General features: G+C 44.4%; 1 protein-coding gene across 1 annotated transcript; it reads right to left on the bottom strand.

The window, feature by feature from the left end:
• Nucleotides 1–1,969: 1,969 nt before the first annotated feature.
• LOC147685235 (cathelicidin-related peptide Oh-Cath-like) lies at nt 1,970–15,262 on the bottom strand. The gene is made up of 4 exons (XM_086941131.1): nt 15,025–15,262; nt 14,608–14,712; nt 10,645–10,728; nt 1,970–2,479 (listed from the first exon to the last, which is right to left on the bottom strand). The coding sequence occupies exons 1-4, from the start codon at nt 15,193–15,195 to the stop codon at nt 2,336–2,338; spliced, it is 504 nt and encodes a 167-aa protein (XP_086797257.1). The 5' UTR covers nt 15,196–15,262; the 3' UTR covers nt 1,970–2,335.
• Nucleotides 15,263–17,999: the final 2,737 nt, after the last annotated feature.

Below are 17,999 nucleotides of genomic sequence, written 5' to 3'. Positions count from 1 at the left end.
CTATAAACTTAGGACCAAATCCATGCAAATGCAAAGCTTTATGCAGGAATTGTTAATTAACCGTGTTGAATTCTTTTTCAGCCTCAAAGATAAGGCTGCTAAATTTCAATTTAGGAGTGGGATTTATGATGTTTAGAAATGTGTGAGAATTACCTGCTATATTTCGTCTTTTTACAAAATATAACAATTAATTCAGGAAAAAATACATGCTTTTTGACCAGTTTTTTTCCAGAAAATTATACACAAAAGGCTTTATCCCCTCTGTTGTACTCCTCTTTCCTACTAATTAATTCATAATATATATTTCTGCTAGTAGAGGCTCAGGTTCCCCTAGGCAAAAGTAAACTCATTCTGGAAAAACGGTCTAAAGTGCTCAGTGTACTTGTGGCTAGTTGTGGCAGTAACCAAAGGTTGGTTTAAGATGTTATGCAATAACTGTTGTGAATGGGTCATTTTATACCTGGTGATTAACTAAAAAAGTAATACCTGATGGAAAAGATGGGGATGGTGGAAAAGCCATTAGAACAAGGTATAATCATCCATCCCAACCGCTCCCTAATTCTTGAACAAACGTTCCTAATATGGTCATAATGTTCTTATTGTAATGTTCTAGACTACCGCGAGAAGTGGGATAGTATGGAATCAGTAAAATCTGTTTTTCCCTGGTACTTGTTTTATGATACTTCAAATAAAGACAAATTCTCTATCTGATTACAGAGATAAGAGCAACACAAGCTTTGAGAACACATGCTTTATTAGTAATGGTACAGCCTTTACCTCCTTGTACTTGAGCCCAGGTAGACATCCCTGCCATTGGCTGATTAAATGGGAAACAATTAACAAATACGCATTCCCACAAGGTAAATATGTAATTAAATGTATATTAAAATGCGATTAAGCTGAGGTCATTCTTTTGTGGTAGGGACCTAACAAAAAGCAACTGACCTGAAACAGAGAACACACCAGTGAATTAGTCAATACACTTCCGCATCCTGCATTTGGTCTCACCAATAACATAGTCCTGAGAGGATTTCAAAGGTATTCATAGCACTTTTTTGGTCTGAATATGATGTATCGTACATGGATTAATAATTGTGAAAGTAGATGGGACTGTGAAAGAGAGGGACTGCAAATGGAATATTCTAAGTTTGTTTCCAAACTAAGACGGGATATTGAAAGGCATTTTGAAGTTTGAAACATTTCTATGATGATATGTCAATTCAGGGAGTTTAAAATATGGTGAAATACTTCCGGCACCAAACTAGGGGCCAGATGTAGGTAATCCAGATTTACTGATTCTAAAATACCGAATTTTACTGATTCTGTATTTTAGAATCGGTAAATTGGATGTAGGTAATCATTCGGTATTTTTTACAGAATCGGATAGATTCGGTTAATAGCGAATCGGTATTTACTGATTCAGTATTTCTCATTCATCCCTGTGGGCCTCCAGGCCCATAGGAATGAATGGGAATTACTGAATCGGTAAATACTGATTCGGTAAAAGGGGAAACACAGTCAAGGGTGGCAGGGTGTCACTTTGACACCCTGTTGCACCTCTGAATAGTGCATGGGTGCACATGTGGCACACATACATGCCCTAAGGGCATGTATGTCTGCCACATGGCACTGTCATAAATTGCTTTTTTCAGGGTTTTTGATATTTACCACCAACTTGTAGTTGGTGGTAAACAACGAATCCTGAAATGGGAAAAACACTCATTTCAGTGCTCCCTACATTAAGGATTCAGTAACTTACCGAATTGGTATTTTAAGAATTCTGTAATTTACCGATTCCTTAAATTACCGATTCAGTAAATTACCGAATCCTTCATTTTGGCCTCCTACATCAAAAAAGCCTAATACTGGTCGGTATCGGCCGAAATTCGGTAATTTCTGCCGTTACCGACCAGTATTAGGCTTCCTACATCTGGCCTTAAGAGAGTCAAGTGAGAACACAAAGTCCTCCCTTTCGATATACAAATGCATTGCTTGATACTTTGATACATACAGTCCTTAATGGTTTACCATCTATTGTGCGTGCCAATTGGTACAGGTTTTTTTTTCTTTCAATCAACTTTAAGAAATTTTAGAACTAGTCAGAAAACGTTTATTTTGTTCAGAGAGCAAAAACGTTTTACTACTCTGTGGGAAATGGTTGCTAACACCTCACTTTGAAATGAAAAAGACCACAAATGGATAAAGGAGGGAAAATGTAATAACCTTTTCAAGTATGTAGACTTATGTTTGAAGAAGAAGACATTCAGTACGTTCTAAAAACATCGGCTTGTGGTGCCTGTCAAGCAAAGCACATGATAACCATTATCTGCGGTCCCTACACATATATGAGCCCAGTGTTCCTGTTGGTGTTCGGGCGCCTTCGGTTCAGGATATTGGTGTAACTGTTAGGTCTCGGCCTGTAGTACGTTCTATTGTGTCTCCTTCGGTAGCTCCAGCTGGACCTCCGAACACGAGAACTCTGCAAAAGAGAAAAACCTTTGTCAAGGCATCAAGATAAATACACCCACATACTCTTTGTCCTTGACAAGTTGCCATAACAAGGCCTATTCAATGTACCAATGGAAAAGCAATTCGCTGCCAGCAGCTCTAATCCCAAACTTTTACTCGAGAATAGGGTAGAAAAGACAAAGCCTAGAACTGTGGGGCGTATTATCAAGGCAGGCTATAAGAGATTATGTTTTCGGCTGCTAAGCAGCGATAATTCTATCGCCCTATTAGCAAGCTGTCGCTAACAGCAGTTAGCGACAGCTTGTAGGCGATAGCGAGTGGTTTGGGGCCCGCTTTGCATGCCAGCGATATTTATCGCTAATGACATGCAAAGTGGGCGTACCCAACCTGTTAGCGACGGAAAGCAGTCGCTAACATCGCTATCGTCTATTATGAATGCAGGCATAGCGATGGAAATATTCGCGCTAAAACCTAGCGCATGCTCAGACCAGTTCTTAGCCTGTATATCCAATGGGAGGTGGATATTCAGGCTAAGTCCCTGTTAGCGATAATGCCTGAATATCGCTGGATTTACAGTGATATTCACGCATTTCACCGCTATCGCCGGAAATGTTATCGCTTCAGAGATAAACGTTGCTAATAGCACGTTATCTCTGCGATAAAATCCGGCGCTGCTCGGCGATAAAAATAATGTTGTTAAGCCTATTTAGCGATAAATATCGCTAGTTGTTGATAATATGCCCCTGTGCTACCAGAAGTCCAGACAGCGAAAAAAACAGCGAAAAACAAGAATGTAAAGTAAGAGTTGCCCCTTACACCCCATCTTCATCTTTAGCTAGAACCGTCAACCGTGACAAGATGAAAAAATAAAGAAATGGAAAGACACATTTAGAAACAATGTTTAAACATTTACTTTAAACTATAGGCAAATTAACAGTGATCTTTATCAAGTGTTCTGTAAACCTCTGGAATAGAGCAATGCATGTGGTTTCTGAGTGTGTGTATATCAGACAATGCAAAGGGATAAAACTTTCGAGGATGTAGTGAATTTAGGAGGCACAGTGCTAAACAAAAAACAGTGTACTGTGGACTATGGGCAATGGAGCCCTGCAGAACTATACCTAAAAAGAATGCATGACACCTATCCGAGGACGCAGGTTTTTCACTGTTTCTTACCTGTTGGTTGCCCCTGTTGGCCAGTTACTTGCAATTAAAAATGTGTAACGTTTCTCAAATGGGTAACAGTGAAGTAAGTAAAATCTTTATTGTATGATTACCTAAAATCATTTACAAAAACAATGTGAATTTCCTCATAAAACAGACATCGAATAAAAGATATAAAATAGTTGAAACATTTAAAGACCAAATAAAAATAACAAAGTCAAAGGGTGTTACGTCCCAGTGATATCGGAGCTCGAGTCACTCATTTTATTTTGTATGGACAATGCAAAAAGTGGCATTGCTAGGAGAACCAAAAGCTGTGGCTGCGTGGGCGTGAAGTATTGTGCCATGCAGACATGTATAATTACATTATACATCAGAAGATTGCATGGATTACTACAGGGTTGTTTAGAGGCCCCCAGTATTTTGCAACCAGACCAGTCATACATGTATCTCAGAGGGACTCATGCCTGAAAGACAAGTAAGTAAGCCTTAAGTGGGTAACAGTGGCTTTGCAGGAAGATGAAAACTGACGCTTGAGAAGCAGGGTGACAACTGCAACTTGCTTCAAGTGGAATGTGAACAAAGGTAGAGGAGGGATTGAATCCTGCCCTCTCCAGACCTAGTCCTTTTTCAAACAAGTGAGTGCAAGGTAACTGCTATGTACCCCTTTGTGAAGTCATCTGTACCGCTGTATAGCATTATACTAGACCGCTTAATTTTACTAAAATGCAAATAATATACCTTACATACAGGGACTTTTAGGCACCTCTCTTCATCCATTGGTCTGTTGAGTCAATCAAATTTTGAGTCCACTACAGTATGTAGCCTAGTTCAGAAACTGATTAACTTAACTTTGAGGGACTGCATGTTATCCTCTCACAATGAGCACATCCGCACACAAGCTAGTTCCCTTCAGTGCCTGTGTTTTTTGCTGTTATGTCACTGCATACCAGATTGTGTCTATTTGAAACTTCTTTCTTTCTTTCTTTCTTTCTTTCTTTCTTTCTTTCTTTCTTTCTTTCTTTCTTTCTTTCTTTCTTTCTTTCTTTTTTTCTTTCTTTCTTTCTTTCTTTCTTTCTTTCTCAAAGGCAAGAGGATTGCAGCCAATGCAAGACTGATTGATTCTTTTTAGATATGTATTAGCCAAAAGCTTTTGAATTTACTTCAAATATGTGTATAGCATAGACACTTATAGGGGTTTCAGCCTGACTTTGTTAATTAATCTGTGGTTGGTGCAATTTTCATTTTTCTTCCTTCCACTCCAGCAAACAATAAGGAGCAATCTTTCAGCCCACTTCAGTATAAGTTATGGCATGCTGTCCTTTTTACACGGAACACATACACACACAAACTTGTTTCCTACAGTGCCACGGAATACTATGGTAAAGTGGGATTTTTGGGAGACCAAAACACTTTTTGGCGTGTAGCAAATGTTTTTATTAGATTGATGCCATTTTAACATGGGAGAAATGCAGTATCCTGTTCTCAAGCGGATTTATGTTTAAATACAAAATTAGCAGAAACATCTCACCAAAAAACCTTAGGAAATACACACAATCGCAAGTTATTTATTATTTATTTATTTATTTTGTGTACTTATAGAGCGCTACCTGTCACCCAGAGGGCATCCTGGCGCTTTGAACTTCAGGCGATTACACTTTTCACTGCTCAAACAATTTTAGGAAACGCTTTCCTGAACGGCAAGTAATCCCTGTGGTTTCTCAAAGAGAGAGGCAGGGAGTTCCAAAGTTTGGCCGCTGCAACACTAAATGAGCGGCCACCCATCCTGACTCTCTGAAACCTCAGGACTACAAGTAACTGTGCCGAAGAAGAGCGAAGGGGCCGCGATGCAGAGTACCAAGCAAACATATTCTGCAGAGGTACTGCAGAGGTACTGGGCCCTGTTGGTGAACTGCCTTAAACACCAAACACACGGCTTTGTACAGCACTCGCAGATGTACCCGGAGCCAATGTAGATCTATTAGAGCTAGAGTGGAAGAGCTAGACCTAGGGCGGGAAAGAGCCAACTTGGCGGCCATGTTCTGCACCCATTGTAATTTCCCCAACAGATTTTTTGGGGCCTCCAGAAGTAGCGCATTACAATAGTCTAGACGACTTAGTATGGTACCGCGAACTACTTCCGGCCTGGCCTGGGGGGGGGGAGAAGGGGCAGAACTTTACGCAACATGCGTAACAGCATCATGCACGTAGAAATGGTTTTATTGACGTGCATGTCAAGCTGTAAGTTCGGGCCAAAGATCACCCCCAAGTTACGAGCTGATTCCGCCGCCGACACTGGCTCAGGAAAGGTAGCAGGCCAAAAGTTCTCTGGGAGTTGGCCCGTAGCCAGTCCGCTGTGGCTGCCATACAGCGGTGAAATGTCTCCAGCGGGACCGCATTGTTTCCTTCCAAGGAAAAGACCAGCTGGGTGTCATCGGCGTAATTAAAAACCGAGACACCAAAAGATTTTATGAGCTGGACCAAGGGGCGGAGGTACAGATTAAAAAGTATAGGGCTGATGGCCGAGCCCTGTGGGACCCCCTGACCTACTTTCCTTGGCTCAGAACAGAATGGAGGAAGCGATACCAATTGTTGCCGGCAGCCAGGGTAGGATATCAGCCAGTCTCTTGCGGCCTCTGTGATCCCGCACTCCTCTAGTCTCCTGATAAGGGTCCGATGGCAAACCGTATCGAACGCGGCCGACATGTCGAGCAGCACTAAAAAGGCTGCCCGACCACTGTCGATACGCGAACGAAGAGTGTCCAGTACGGTTACCAGTGCGGACTCCGTCCCGTGCCCGGGGCGGAAGCCAAACTGTGCCTCATCGAACCATCCGATGTTCTCCAGGAAGCCTGAGAGTGAGCGGGTCACCCATTTTTCCATGATCTTAATAGGAAACGGGAGCAAAGAGATTGGTCTGTAGTTGGAAAGGCAAGCAGGGTCCAACGCTGGTTTCTTGAGCAGAGGTGACACTACTGCTAGCTTCCAGCACTCGGGAACAGATGCCAGCTCCAGCGACTGGAGACAGATGGATTACAAAGGCTGAAAAAGTTCCGCGTGGAAGACCTTCCAAAATTTAGGAGGCACTGGGTCGAGCGGAGAGCCTGAAGACACCGTATGTGCCAGGCTGTATAATTCCTCAAAAGAGGGACCGGGAAAGATTCTCAGTTGAGGTCGACTGGAGAAAGTATCCGGAGCTCCCAAACCAAGGAATGGGTTGATCGGCTGGGGTCGACTGGGTGGCCCGACCGGAGCTCCCAGACTGGGGCCAGAGACACCCGTCTGGGGTCGACTGGGCGGGTCAGCCGGAGCTCCCAAGTCGAGAATTCCCGATGTGAGGGCTGCATCAGTCGGCTGGGGTCAACTGGGTGACCCGTTCGGAGCTCCCAAGTCCGGGCTAAAGCCAACTGGCCGGGGTCGACTGAGTGGGCTAACCGGAGCTCCCAGATCGAGAGCAGGGAGCAGAGGATTTTTTAAACCCTCTAAGATCGTTGCAGTCTTCTCCTCAAAGGCACTCGCCAGGGAGTCGCACAAGGCCTGTGACGCAACAACCATGTTGGCCACACACTCTGGATGGGACAAATCCCTGACAATTTTAAACAGGGCTTGAGATTTATTAGGCGCCAGATTCAAGGTGGATTCCAAGAAAGCCGCCTTAGCCAGCTTGATCTGCGCTTTGTAGCCATGCAGTGCGAGCCTGAACGAGGCCTTTGCTGAGGTTGAATACTGCTTCCTCCAAGCTCTCTCAGCACGTTTGCAGCTCAACTTCAACTGCCGTAGCTCTTCCGTGTACCAGGGAAAAGCCCGGTTCACTCTCCCTCGAGACTTACGAAGGGGCACCACCTTGTCTAGCGTGTCGGTAATGGACCGGCACAAAGTAAGGTAGCTTTCCTCCACCGAGCTACACAAACAGAAGTTGTCGGGTAAAAAAGAAGGCAATGAGGATGTCTTAAATAGTCGGGACCAAGGTCTACCCAGTTTCGACAGTCCTAAACCAGCTGCTTCAGAGGAATAGACCCCTATACAAAGGGAAAAAGCTACCAGAGCATGGTCGGTCCAGCATTGGCGTAAAATATCGTTGCCCACTACTGATTGAGCGTCAGCGAAAATCAGATCCAGGACATGACCTCCCCTGTGGGTCGCAGAACTGACCAGTTGCTGCAACTGAATATCGCCAAAAGCTTGGCAGAGTGTCATAAATGCCCCATCCAGTGGACCACCCTGCCATAAGTTGAAATCCCCCAGGACCAACAGCTTAGAGTGGGTATTAGATAGATCAAATATCAGGTCAAGGAAATCTGATAGGGAGGGTGCAGAGCCCGGTGGGCGATAGCATAGCACACCTGTGAGTAATGTTCTCTCCAGAACTTTGATAGAGAATCCGATCAGTTCAAAACCCAAAACCTCATTAATTTTAAGCTGGAAGAGACCCAGCGATTCTCTGAAGATGATACCAATTCCACCACCTCTGTTATTCAACTGAGGGGTGTGAATAATTTTAAAACCTGGGGGGCAGGCTAGTCCCAATTCAACTAGACAATCCTCCCGAATCCAAGTTTCAGTTAAAAACAACACATCCAGCCCTGTGGATTCGATCAAGAATGCAATCTCTGTATGATGCTTGCAAAGCGACCGAACATTAAGCAGTCCGCAAGACAGAGATTGAGACAGGGATAAAGCAGTAGCCCTCTGAGTTGGGGGCGCCAGAATCGGTTTTAGATCCAAAAGGGCAGTCCGAGAATAAACTAGGCGAGGAGAGTGCGGAGGACCAGAGGAAGCGGCCCTGTGCGCGCCCGTTGCGCGAACGGGCGCAAACGGGCTTACCTCTGGCGCACCTCCGGCGACCCTACGTCGCGCCCGCTGCGCGTGACCGCTGCACGCTTGGTACTCCATCCTTATATGGTATTAGACCGAGCGGAAGTCCACCTCCTGCGTCCCTTGCCCTCCGCAAGATGGCGCCCGAAGTGCTCCCAGCCTTGACCCACCCAAGATGGCGGTCGGACCCACTACACTGTCTGTGTCCCGCCAAACGCGGGTGAAATCCACATTAAAGTGCAGGTAAGCCTAAACTAATTCCCCGGCCTAATGAACCGACACCTAGCTAGCAGCGCAAATTAAAAGAGCCCTAGCAACTCTGTAGCGCGATGACCAACAGCGCGCATACATTTAAAAACAGCACAGCTTAAAATTGCAACTGCAGTAAGAAGCGCGCAAGCCAAAAGATCTGACCTGACTGCACCCCGGTAGCTTTAATAAGCTTACCAAGTGCGGAAGTCCGCCTCCTGCGTCCCTTGCCCTCCGCAAGATGGCGCCCGAAGTGCGCCCAGCCTTGACCCACCCAAGATGGCGGTCAGACCCACTACACTGTCTGTGTCCCGCCAAACGCGGGTGAAATCCACATTAAAGTGCAGGTAAGCCTAAACTAATTCCCCGGCCTAATGAACCGACACCTAGCTAGCAGCGCGAATTAAAAGAGCCCTAGCAACTCTGTAGCTCGATGACCAACAGCGCGCATACATTTAAAAACAGCACAGCTTAAAATTGCAACTGCAGTAAGAAGCGCGCAGGCCAAAAGATCTGACCTGACTGCACCCGGTAGCTTTAATAAGCTTACCAAGTGTGGAAGTCCGCCTCCTGCGTCCCTTGCCCTCCGCAAGATGGCGCCCGAAGTGCTCCCAGCCTTGACCCACCCAAGATGGCGGTCGGACCCGCTACACTGTCTGTGTCCCGCCAAACGCGGGTGAAATCCACATTAAAGTGCAGGTAAGCCTAAACTAATTCCCCGGCCTAATGAACCGACACCTAGCTAGCAGCGCAAATTAAAAGAGCCCTAGCAACTCTGTAGCGCGATGACCAACAGCGCGCATAAATTTAAAAACAGCACAGCTTAAAATTGCAACTGCAGTAAGGAGCGCGCAGGCCAAAAGATCTGATCTGACTGCACCCCGGTAGCTTTAATAAGCTTACCAAGTGCGTAAGTCCGCCTCCTGCGTCCCTTGCCCTCCGCAAGATGGCGCCCGAAGTGCTCCCAGCCTTGACCCACCCAAGATGGCGGTCAGACCCACTACACTGTCTGTGTCCCGCCAAACGCGGGTGAAATCCACATTAAAGTGCAGGCAAGCCTAAACTAATTCCCCGGCCTAATGAACCGACACCTAGCTAGCAGCGCAAATTAAAAGAGCCCTAGCAACTCTGTAGCGCGATGACCAACAGCGCGCATAAATTTAAAAACAGCACAGCTTAAAATTGCAACTGCAGTAAGGAGCGCGCAGGCCAAAAGATCTGACCTGACTGCACCCCGGTAGCTTTAATAAGCTTACCAAGTGCGTAAGTCCGCCTCCTGCGTCCCTTGCCCTCCGCAAGATGGCGCCCGAAGTGCTCCCAGCCTTGACCCACCCAAGATGGCGGTCGGACCCACTACACTGTCTGTGTCCCGCCAAACGCGGGTGAAATCCACATTAAAGTGCAGGTAAGCCTAAACTAATTCCCCGGCCTAATGAACAGACACCTAGCTAGCAGCGCGAATTAAAAGAGCCCTAGCAACTCTGTAGCGCGATGACCAACAGCGCGCATAAATTTAAAAACAGCACAGCTTAAAATTGCAACTGCAGTAAGGAGCGCGCAGGCCAAAAGATCTGACCTGACTGCACCCCGGTAGCTTTAATAAGCTTATCAAGTGCGGAAGTCCGCCTCCTGCATCCCTTGCCCTCCGCAAGATGGCGCCCGAAGTGCTCCCAGCCTTGACCCACCCAAGATGGCGGTCGGACCCACTACACTGTCTGTGTCCCGCCAAACGCGGGTGAAATCCACATTGAAGTGCAGGTAAGCCTAAACTAATTCCCCGGCCTTTATGAACCGACACCTAGCTAGCAGCGCGAATTAAAAGAGCCCTAGCAACTCTGTAGCGCGATGACCAACAGCGCGCATAAATTTAAAAACAGCACAGCTTAAAATTGCAACTGCAGTAAGGAGCGCGCAGGCCAAAAGATCTTATTAGAAGTGAATACATACCTCGGTAACAAAGCTTTCGCAAATGATCACAATTCCATTTCTTTCTGGGTCCACGAGGAAGGCCGCTGAGCACACTTTTATTGCCTGCAAGCAAAAGTAACATAGCACTCAATGTCAGCATATTTTACCTGCATGGGTCAAAAAGTGAGATATGGCGTGGATGGGGGAGGGGGACCTGATGTATTAAACATGTGATGGTGCATAACATGACACACTGCTTCAGATGACTGAACCATGTTTACTGTTAGGAATATTAAGTTAAATTCCATAGGTATGTAGACAGTGACAATCGAAAAAAGACGACTGAGTCCATTTCTTTGGCCTTGGAGTGAGCACAGGGCCTGAGACTAGTCTAATTTAATTGGTGGGTATGTTTCGTTCATCTGCCAATATCTTAGCTACAAGGGAACTCAGGGGCACATGTCCAAGCCCCTACCGCCACGGGAACGTCACGTTTTATGACGTTCCCGTGACGATAGGGGCCTTGCCTTATGTACAAGGCAGCATTAAGCCACTTAATGTGGCTTAACCCTGCCTTGTACATAAGGCACACTTTCACGCTATGTTAAGCGTGAAAGAGGCGTGCACTGGGTGTTGTGGTGGCCGTTCCACTGCAACACCCATTGTATTTGACGCTGCCTCCTATGTACAAAAGGTGGCATACATAGGAGGTAGCTCCAAAATTAAGACCAGGAAAATCCTGGTCGTAATGTGGCGAAACGGCGCAAAATGTATTATTTCTCCTCGTTTTGGCTTTTTCCATGTTTGCTGCCTTGTGCAGCACACATCGAAAAAGCAAAGTGCCATGGTTTGTTTATGTACAGGAAGGTGTTCCTTCTTGTACATAAATAAACCTTTTAAAAAAATGCCATTTGGTAACTTTCCTGTGTGCTGCATGAAGCAGCACACATGAAAGTTACAAAATGGCATTTTAGGATTGTTTATGTGCAGGAAGGGACACCTGTCTACACAGAACCAATCCTCCCCTGCACAAAGGCACTCTTGCACTCTGGCACAAGGGTGCATGTGTTGGCGCTAAGGTGTTAAACTTAGCACCATCGCAGGGGGAAACGCATGGCTGTACCACATTGTAAATAAGGTGCAGCCTTGCGTTTCCGAAGTGGTGGAGCGTGTCATTAAGCCCAGGAGGCTAACGGCATGCTTTTCCACTTTATTGTACATATTTCCCTCAGTCTTTGGAAGCTTTATAGAGAGGAGGTGTTGCCTATGCAATATGATTTTAAATGTAGAATTAACAATTCTGTCTTGCATGCCTTGCGTCTGTACTTTGTTACCAGCCGCGGCCGCTGTAGGTAAGAGCGGTGGGGCTGGCTGGCGGGGGGATTTCGAGAGACCACCACAAGAGAAAATTAAATAAATACATAATTTTCCCTCGTGGTCATCTCTCGAAATCCCCCCAGCCTGCCCCACCGCTCTTACTTGCAGCGGCTACGGCTGTTTGTTACTGTGTATGGTTTTAATCACATTTGTTACTCTTGACCTGATCAACTTCTTCAGTGTGGACATTACCTCGGGAATCCTCTGAGCACCAACAGAGGAGGATATTGAAGTGAGACATATGGTTAATTGTGTTTGTGAAACATTTGCTCATTGGGGAAAACCCAATGAACATGTGCTTTGTTCTCTGTCTTTTGTTCTCTTTAGAAGGGTAAAATCATGACTTTGTGCTGTACCCATGTGAATAAAACCACACCCGTTATAACTTCCTTCCCCATCGAGGATCTCTCTCCACTCTCCTTCCCTGTTAAACCCCTCCCCTACTTCTCTTTTATACACCCTGCTCATTACCCCCTTTCGTACTTTTGCCACTCTATCGAGTTCTGCTACTTTGTAGGGTACGTTTCTGCTCTATACTTGCTTACATACAGACATGATTTTCATCTCAGATGGTGACATTCTCAGTAGTCAAATACATGCATTTTCTGTGGCTTACAGGCTTAAAGATGGAGGACACCAAATTGTAGCATGGAACACATTAGAATGAGATGATTAGAATGAGGTTAGTTTGTTGAACTTCCAGCTGATTAATTATATGTATGCTGTGGCAGCAAATACAACTTTTAGGAATTGAAGAAGGACTCTGGTACTCCAAGGAGTAGCCACATGACAAATGACCTATCATTTTCCAGGCCCATACGAATGAGTTGGAGATTGCGTGAGCAATTTGCGAGTACCAGTAGGTCATTCAATTTCAAAGGTACATGGGTGTCAAAATGACACCCTGTTGCACCCCTGAAATTGATCTGTGCACATATGTTGCACACACACATGCCCTAAGGGCATGTCTGTGCGCAACATGAAACTTTGAAAAATGCACAAAAGTGCATTTATTCAAAGTTTTTGCAAATTATCATGAAGTTCAACATCATGATAATTTGCTACTCCTATTAGCGAAATCGCTAAATTTTTAACCTTAATGCATTGCATTTAAGGAATCTCAATTTGGGATTCCTTAAATGCAATCACAATTTAAGGAATCGCAATTTAGAGATTCCTTAAATTGCGATTTTTGCATTTGGGATGATGCATCCCAAATGCAAAAATACCGGTCGCAAAGGGGCATATTCTGATTTGCGACCGGTTTTTCCTTTGATGCATGTGCCTGAAAGCATATTGTGATTGCGGCAAAGCCCTTTTTTACCTACAAAATCAGACATGTAATTTATGCTACAGTCAGAGACCTGTAATCATAATGGGTCAATCTGATCACGGAGCAATCCTTTAAGAGATTACTTTTGAAAGAAGATCCTTATATATCCAGAGTTCGATATTACACAACGGCTTCATTGGACATCCCTCAACTGAAGCTGATTCCATTGAGTGTGGGAACTCCTGAAAACGGAACTTTTCAAAGATGTATTTTACCTGCAAACTATGGAAATATTTCCAAGAGCTATTTTAGATGATATATAACTATAATGGTTGTTTTCAAATGATCTCATGCAAGGTGATAATGCCTAGCTTTACACAGGTCTAGTCACAAGCTGTTTATTACCCCTCCATATCTTTTCCTTTCCGGCCTACATTAAAGTGGTGATGGACGTATATATGCAGTCTATGGGTTGTTGTTCAGCAGATTGCTGCTAGTCCTGTTTCCACCGCACTTCTGTTTACCATACTGTCAGTCTCAATTATGACAGTGACTATGAACAGAGTACTGCATCCTGAACATATGATATCCAAGACACATGGGACTTAGGGCTTTATTATGACTTTGACGGTCACGGAGCAGGGCCGCCACCCTGCGGCCCAGCTCAACACTGCCAAAGCAATTAGAGACCGCCTGCCAGAGTACAACTTATTTGATCCACTGTCGTTCCTTTGAAAAAGGCACCACAATGGGAGCGTAAAAGGCAGTTCCTGCAGGGCATGGACTGTCAAGATAATACCTTGCAGTAACTAGGGATGCTTGCACGCAGGGGGGCACAACATGTGCCCCACTGCATGCACCTCATGTGTAGAGGCAACAGGGGACCCTGTAGAGCCCCCTTTGGTTCCTCAATGCAATGAAAAGTGTGGCAGTGAGGAAACTCCTAATATGCTTGGCTGTGGCACAGCAGAACCACCAGCATATTAAGGGCCTCAGACCGCTGCAGCACCACAAGGGTTCAAGGATCCATGGCGGCAGCAACGGTCCCATGGCGGTTCAACTGCCACCCTCCTAATGTGGCGGGCGAACTGCCAGTCTGGCGGTCTGTGGTCCGCCACCTCAGGTTTGGTGGTCCATGAGACCAATGAACTCAGAATGAGGTCATTAGAGACTTGGAGCAATGGTCTAAAAGTAGAGGTGACATGTTTGCTTCTGCCCAGTGAAAGGAAAAGACAAAGGCTGTTGATATATGATATAAGGATTTAGAGAATTAACATTAGAATTGCTCTAAACCCATGCATTCACAGAGGTAAACCTATGACCAGCAATGTGTAAAACTCAGATTTACTTACCCCATGCTCTTGGAAGTTGCATTCTTCAATGGTTTTGTTCTCTGACTTCAGGCACTCGGTCTCCTTCACCATAAACTGCAGCTGTAGGGTGCTTTCAGACTCATCCTTGGAAGAATTAAATATAAAACGATGGTAATATCAGAGCTGCTATTCTGCTTGAGATTAGACTCAAGTAGTGTATGCAAAAGGAGCTTCAGCACCTCATTTCTTACACATTTCATGGTCACCTATGCTGATTTGGCAGAAAAGTGGAACTGCTACAATATTTCATAAACTCAAGGTAGTAAATCTAAGTGGAGGCAAGTTACGGAGAAACAACTTTCTAATTTTCTTAACTGAATAATTTTCTTATTTTCCAAATAAGGTCATTTAATAGTCAACCATTCGTGGCTCCAATGCATTATATTAGGTACTCACCAAGTCATACTGGGGATCAGTTTCTACAAGTTTAAAGATGTAGTCTTGGTTGGATCCCTTGTTGAAGAAGTCAACAGCGTCTTCAACGCGCCAGGAAACCATTGGAGGTGGAGGGATGGTGGCTGTTTTAGCCACAGAAAGCACAGTGAAGACTGCGAATAGGGCCTGCATCCTTGGGGTGCTCTGCTAGGGACGAAGCCTGGTGTGCCACTGACACCCATAGAAGCCACCCATTTTATCTGGGCTGGTGCTTCCCCTTTATTTCTGACTTGCGTCCAAGAACTAATGATAAACATGGCTGATACACTGTGCATCCCAAACTCTGATGAAACGTTTGTGCCTGTAAGTTACAAGATTGCAACACCAAGAAGTGAGGAAATGATAAAGACTTTGCACAAGCCAGATAGGAGAGTTTCAGGTGCTTTATAGCTTCTGCATTTTTTGCATTGCAAAAGATTAAAACACAACAGCACTAACATTAAGAATTAGATTTTTCAGAAGGATCTTCGGTCCCCACCTGGCATGTCCCATATCGAATGGTTTACGTAATATGGTAGCGACAGATGATATTTTGTGAGAATTGTTGATTAGCAAGCGAAAAGCCAATGCTTGGATTGTGGGTTCCCATAGACTTTCCCTTTGTCCCCACTAACTAATTCATTAAATCACTTAGGGCCCTGTGTGTTCACTAGGTCACAACACTGGTGCCTACTGCCTTCCATTTTCACATGATGAATGTCTCGATGCAGTAATTGCTGGAGTCAGCGATCAGAATCCAAACCTAATCCCGTGCCAGGGTAGGACTGAAAGATGAATGACTGTTAGCTGGCTAGGACCTAATACATTACATACACTGTTTATGCCACTAGTTCCATTGACAAACCCTCTAACAACCACAGCAAATATTCCAGTCCCATGGTTACACTTCAGGGTCTATTTACTAAGATTGTACGCCCTATTTGAGTCACAAAAGTGATGTAAAATGACAGTAAATCTTTTTCACCCATTTACTCTCCAGCGTAAAACCTGTTTTCTGCAAAAATATCACTTGAAAGTAATTCAAAGCAGCACATAGCGCTGCTTTTCCTTACTTAGAGTCAAGGGGCGTACCATGGGTGATGCATGGCCATTCCCATGGAACCTCCCAATGTTTCTCAAGCTAAGCCTTATTTACTTAAAAAAGTAGACAAGGTTTAGCGTCAGAAAATAGCGCCGATTTCAGATATGCACAATGAAGAAGAAATGCTTTTATTTCTCCTTTTCTTTCCAGCCTTTTCATATGTGCTGCACTGTGCAGCACACATACAAGGTGGGCAAAGGTTTTCAGTTAGTTTAAGCATAATATTTTCTACTGAAAGGGTATCATTCCAGTACAAAACCTATGCTAGACTTGTAGAGACACCCTTGCACTATGGTGCAAAGGTGAGTACACGGATGCACATTTCTGTGCTGGCATTAGGGAGATGGGAGGCGAGTGCCATATTGCTGTAAATATGGTGCTTTCCTGCTCTCTCCTTCACTCGCAGCACAGCATTTGCGACTGCTGTACTGTGCCGTGTGACAAACCAGTAAATTTATCTCTTAATCTCTGCATTTCTGTGTGGAGTGCAAACCTAGCTTTCATGCACTGGAATGCTGTGCAATTTGGACAGTGCATTCAGCTGATGAAGGGGGAGGGCTGTGTGGGCTGATGCGGGTGGAGAAGGGAGCAGTACTGGGTGGCGGGATGCCAAGGACAGGAGGGAAAGGACGTGCACAGTGATTCAGTGTCCACCATGGAAGTCAATGACTATCTAACAGAACCAAAGCAGTGGATTTTCTAAATTTAGTCTTAACCAATGGTGTGTGCTCTGTGCACATTACATTGTATGGTTTTATGCTCACTGCTCCACTACAGACACGGTTCAACTTTATGCACAGCATACCTTTAAGGACAGTCTAGCGCAAATGGCTCTCAGTGGGACTACAAGCAACCCTTGACACATTTCAAATCTAATTGGGGTGCATCATCATTATTTATTAAGGCATAGTGATATACAAGGCCAGCATCTGGACTTATCAGTGACACTCACAGCACACAGTGTTAAAAACAAATGTAGCTGGACATTTTACTGACATAAAACCATTGAAATTCCACGTTATAGTTAGTTGGACTCACTATAACTTGCGCGTGTAATGCACTGCTGATGACGTCACATATTACATCACTCATGACATGGTCAGTGACATCACTCATGACATCACTGATGACACCATCCAGTGAATGTGTGCCTTTCTGAAAAATACATATGTTTTATATATGTATATGTAAAGGTCGATGGAAGAATAAATGTTAAAATAAGTGTCTTAATGGATGTTTTAAAAAAAAAATTGATTAGTTAACTGGCTTATTAAGTGTATTTTAGTGAATACATATATTAGGGATTATTGTTTAAATATTTAAATGTTTATATCAGTGTTTCACTTTGTGTATAAGTGGCTGCATGGGTTAATGAGTAGCTACATGTGTGTGTATATGGGTTATTAGATGTTTTTTAAGTATCACTATGAGTGTCTATATGGTTTGGTGGGGGTATTACTTAGAACATAGATGCATCAATGACTGACTCACTGTTTGTATGTGTTTGGAAGACGGCATATGTGCAGGACTGTATGGATGGATGAGTGTGTATATGTGTGTGTTAGTGAGTGAATGACTGTCTCACTAGTGTCTTTATCAGTAACTACATATGTTTTAATCTAGTATATGTGAGTATTGATGTATATAAGTGAGTATATGTGAGAGTGAGAGTTTAAAAGAGTTCCTGTATAAAAAGGTATGTGTTTCTATGAATGATTGTTTAAGAGAGTAAGTATGTGTACGTTTCTGTAGAAGTGAGTGTAGTGGTGTGTGTATAGCTGTATATGCAAGTAAATGGATGTTTGATAGTTTATTTGCATGTGTGAGTGTGTGTGAGTAACTCTATGGATGAGTA

The sequence above is a fragment of the Lissotriton vulgaris genome, chromosome 10 (genome assembly GCF_964263255.1).
Source record: "Lissotriton vulgaris chromosome 10, aLisVul1.2, whole genome shotgun sequence".
In the NCBI taxonomy this organism is placed as follows: Eukaryota; Metazoa; Chordata; class Amphibia; order Caudata; family Salamandridae; genus Lissotriton; species Lissotriton vulgaris.
The sequence above is the reverse complement of the archived record's forward strand: the minus strand, read 5'-3'. Positions and strand labels throughout refer to the sequence as shown.

Excerpts from the sequence above, each read along its gene's own strand:
- LOC147685235 (XM_086941131.1), bottom strand. The coding sequence starts at position 15,195 with ATGCAGGCCCTATTCGCAGTCTTCACTGTGCTTTCTGTGGCTAAAACA. Across the intron at positions 14,713-15,024 it reads CTGATCCCCAGTATGACTTG|GATGAGTCTGAAAGCACCCT; the intron begins GTGAGTACCTAA and ends AATTCTTCCAAG. Across the intron at positions 2,480-10,644 it reads GCGAAAGCTTTGTTACCGAG|AGTTCTCGTGTTCGGAGGTC; the intron begins GTATGTATTCAC and ends TCTCTTTTGCAG.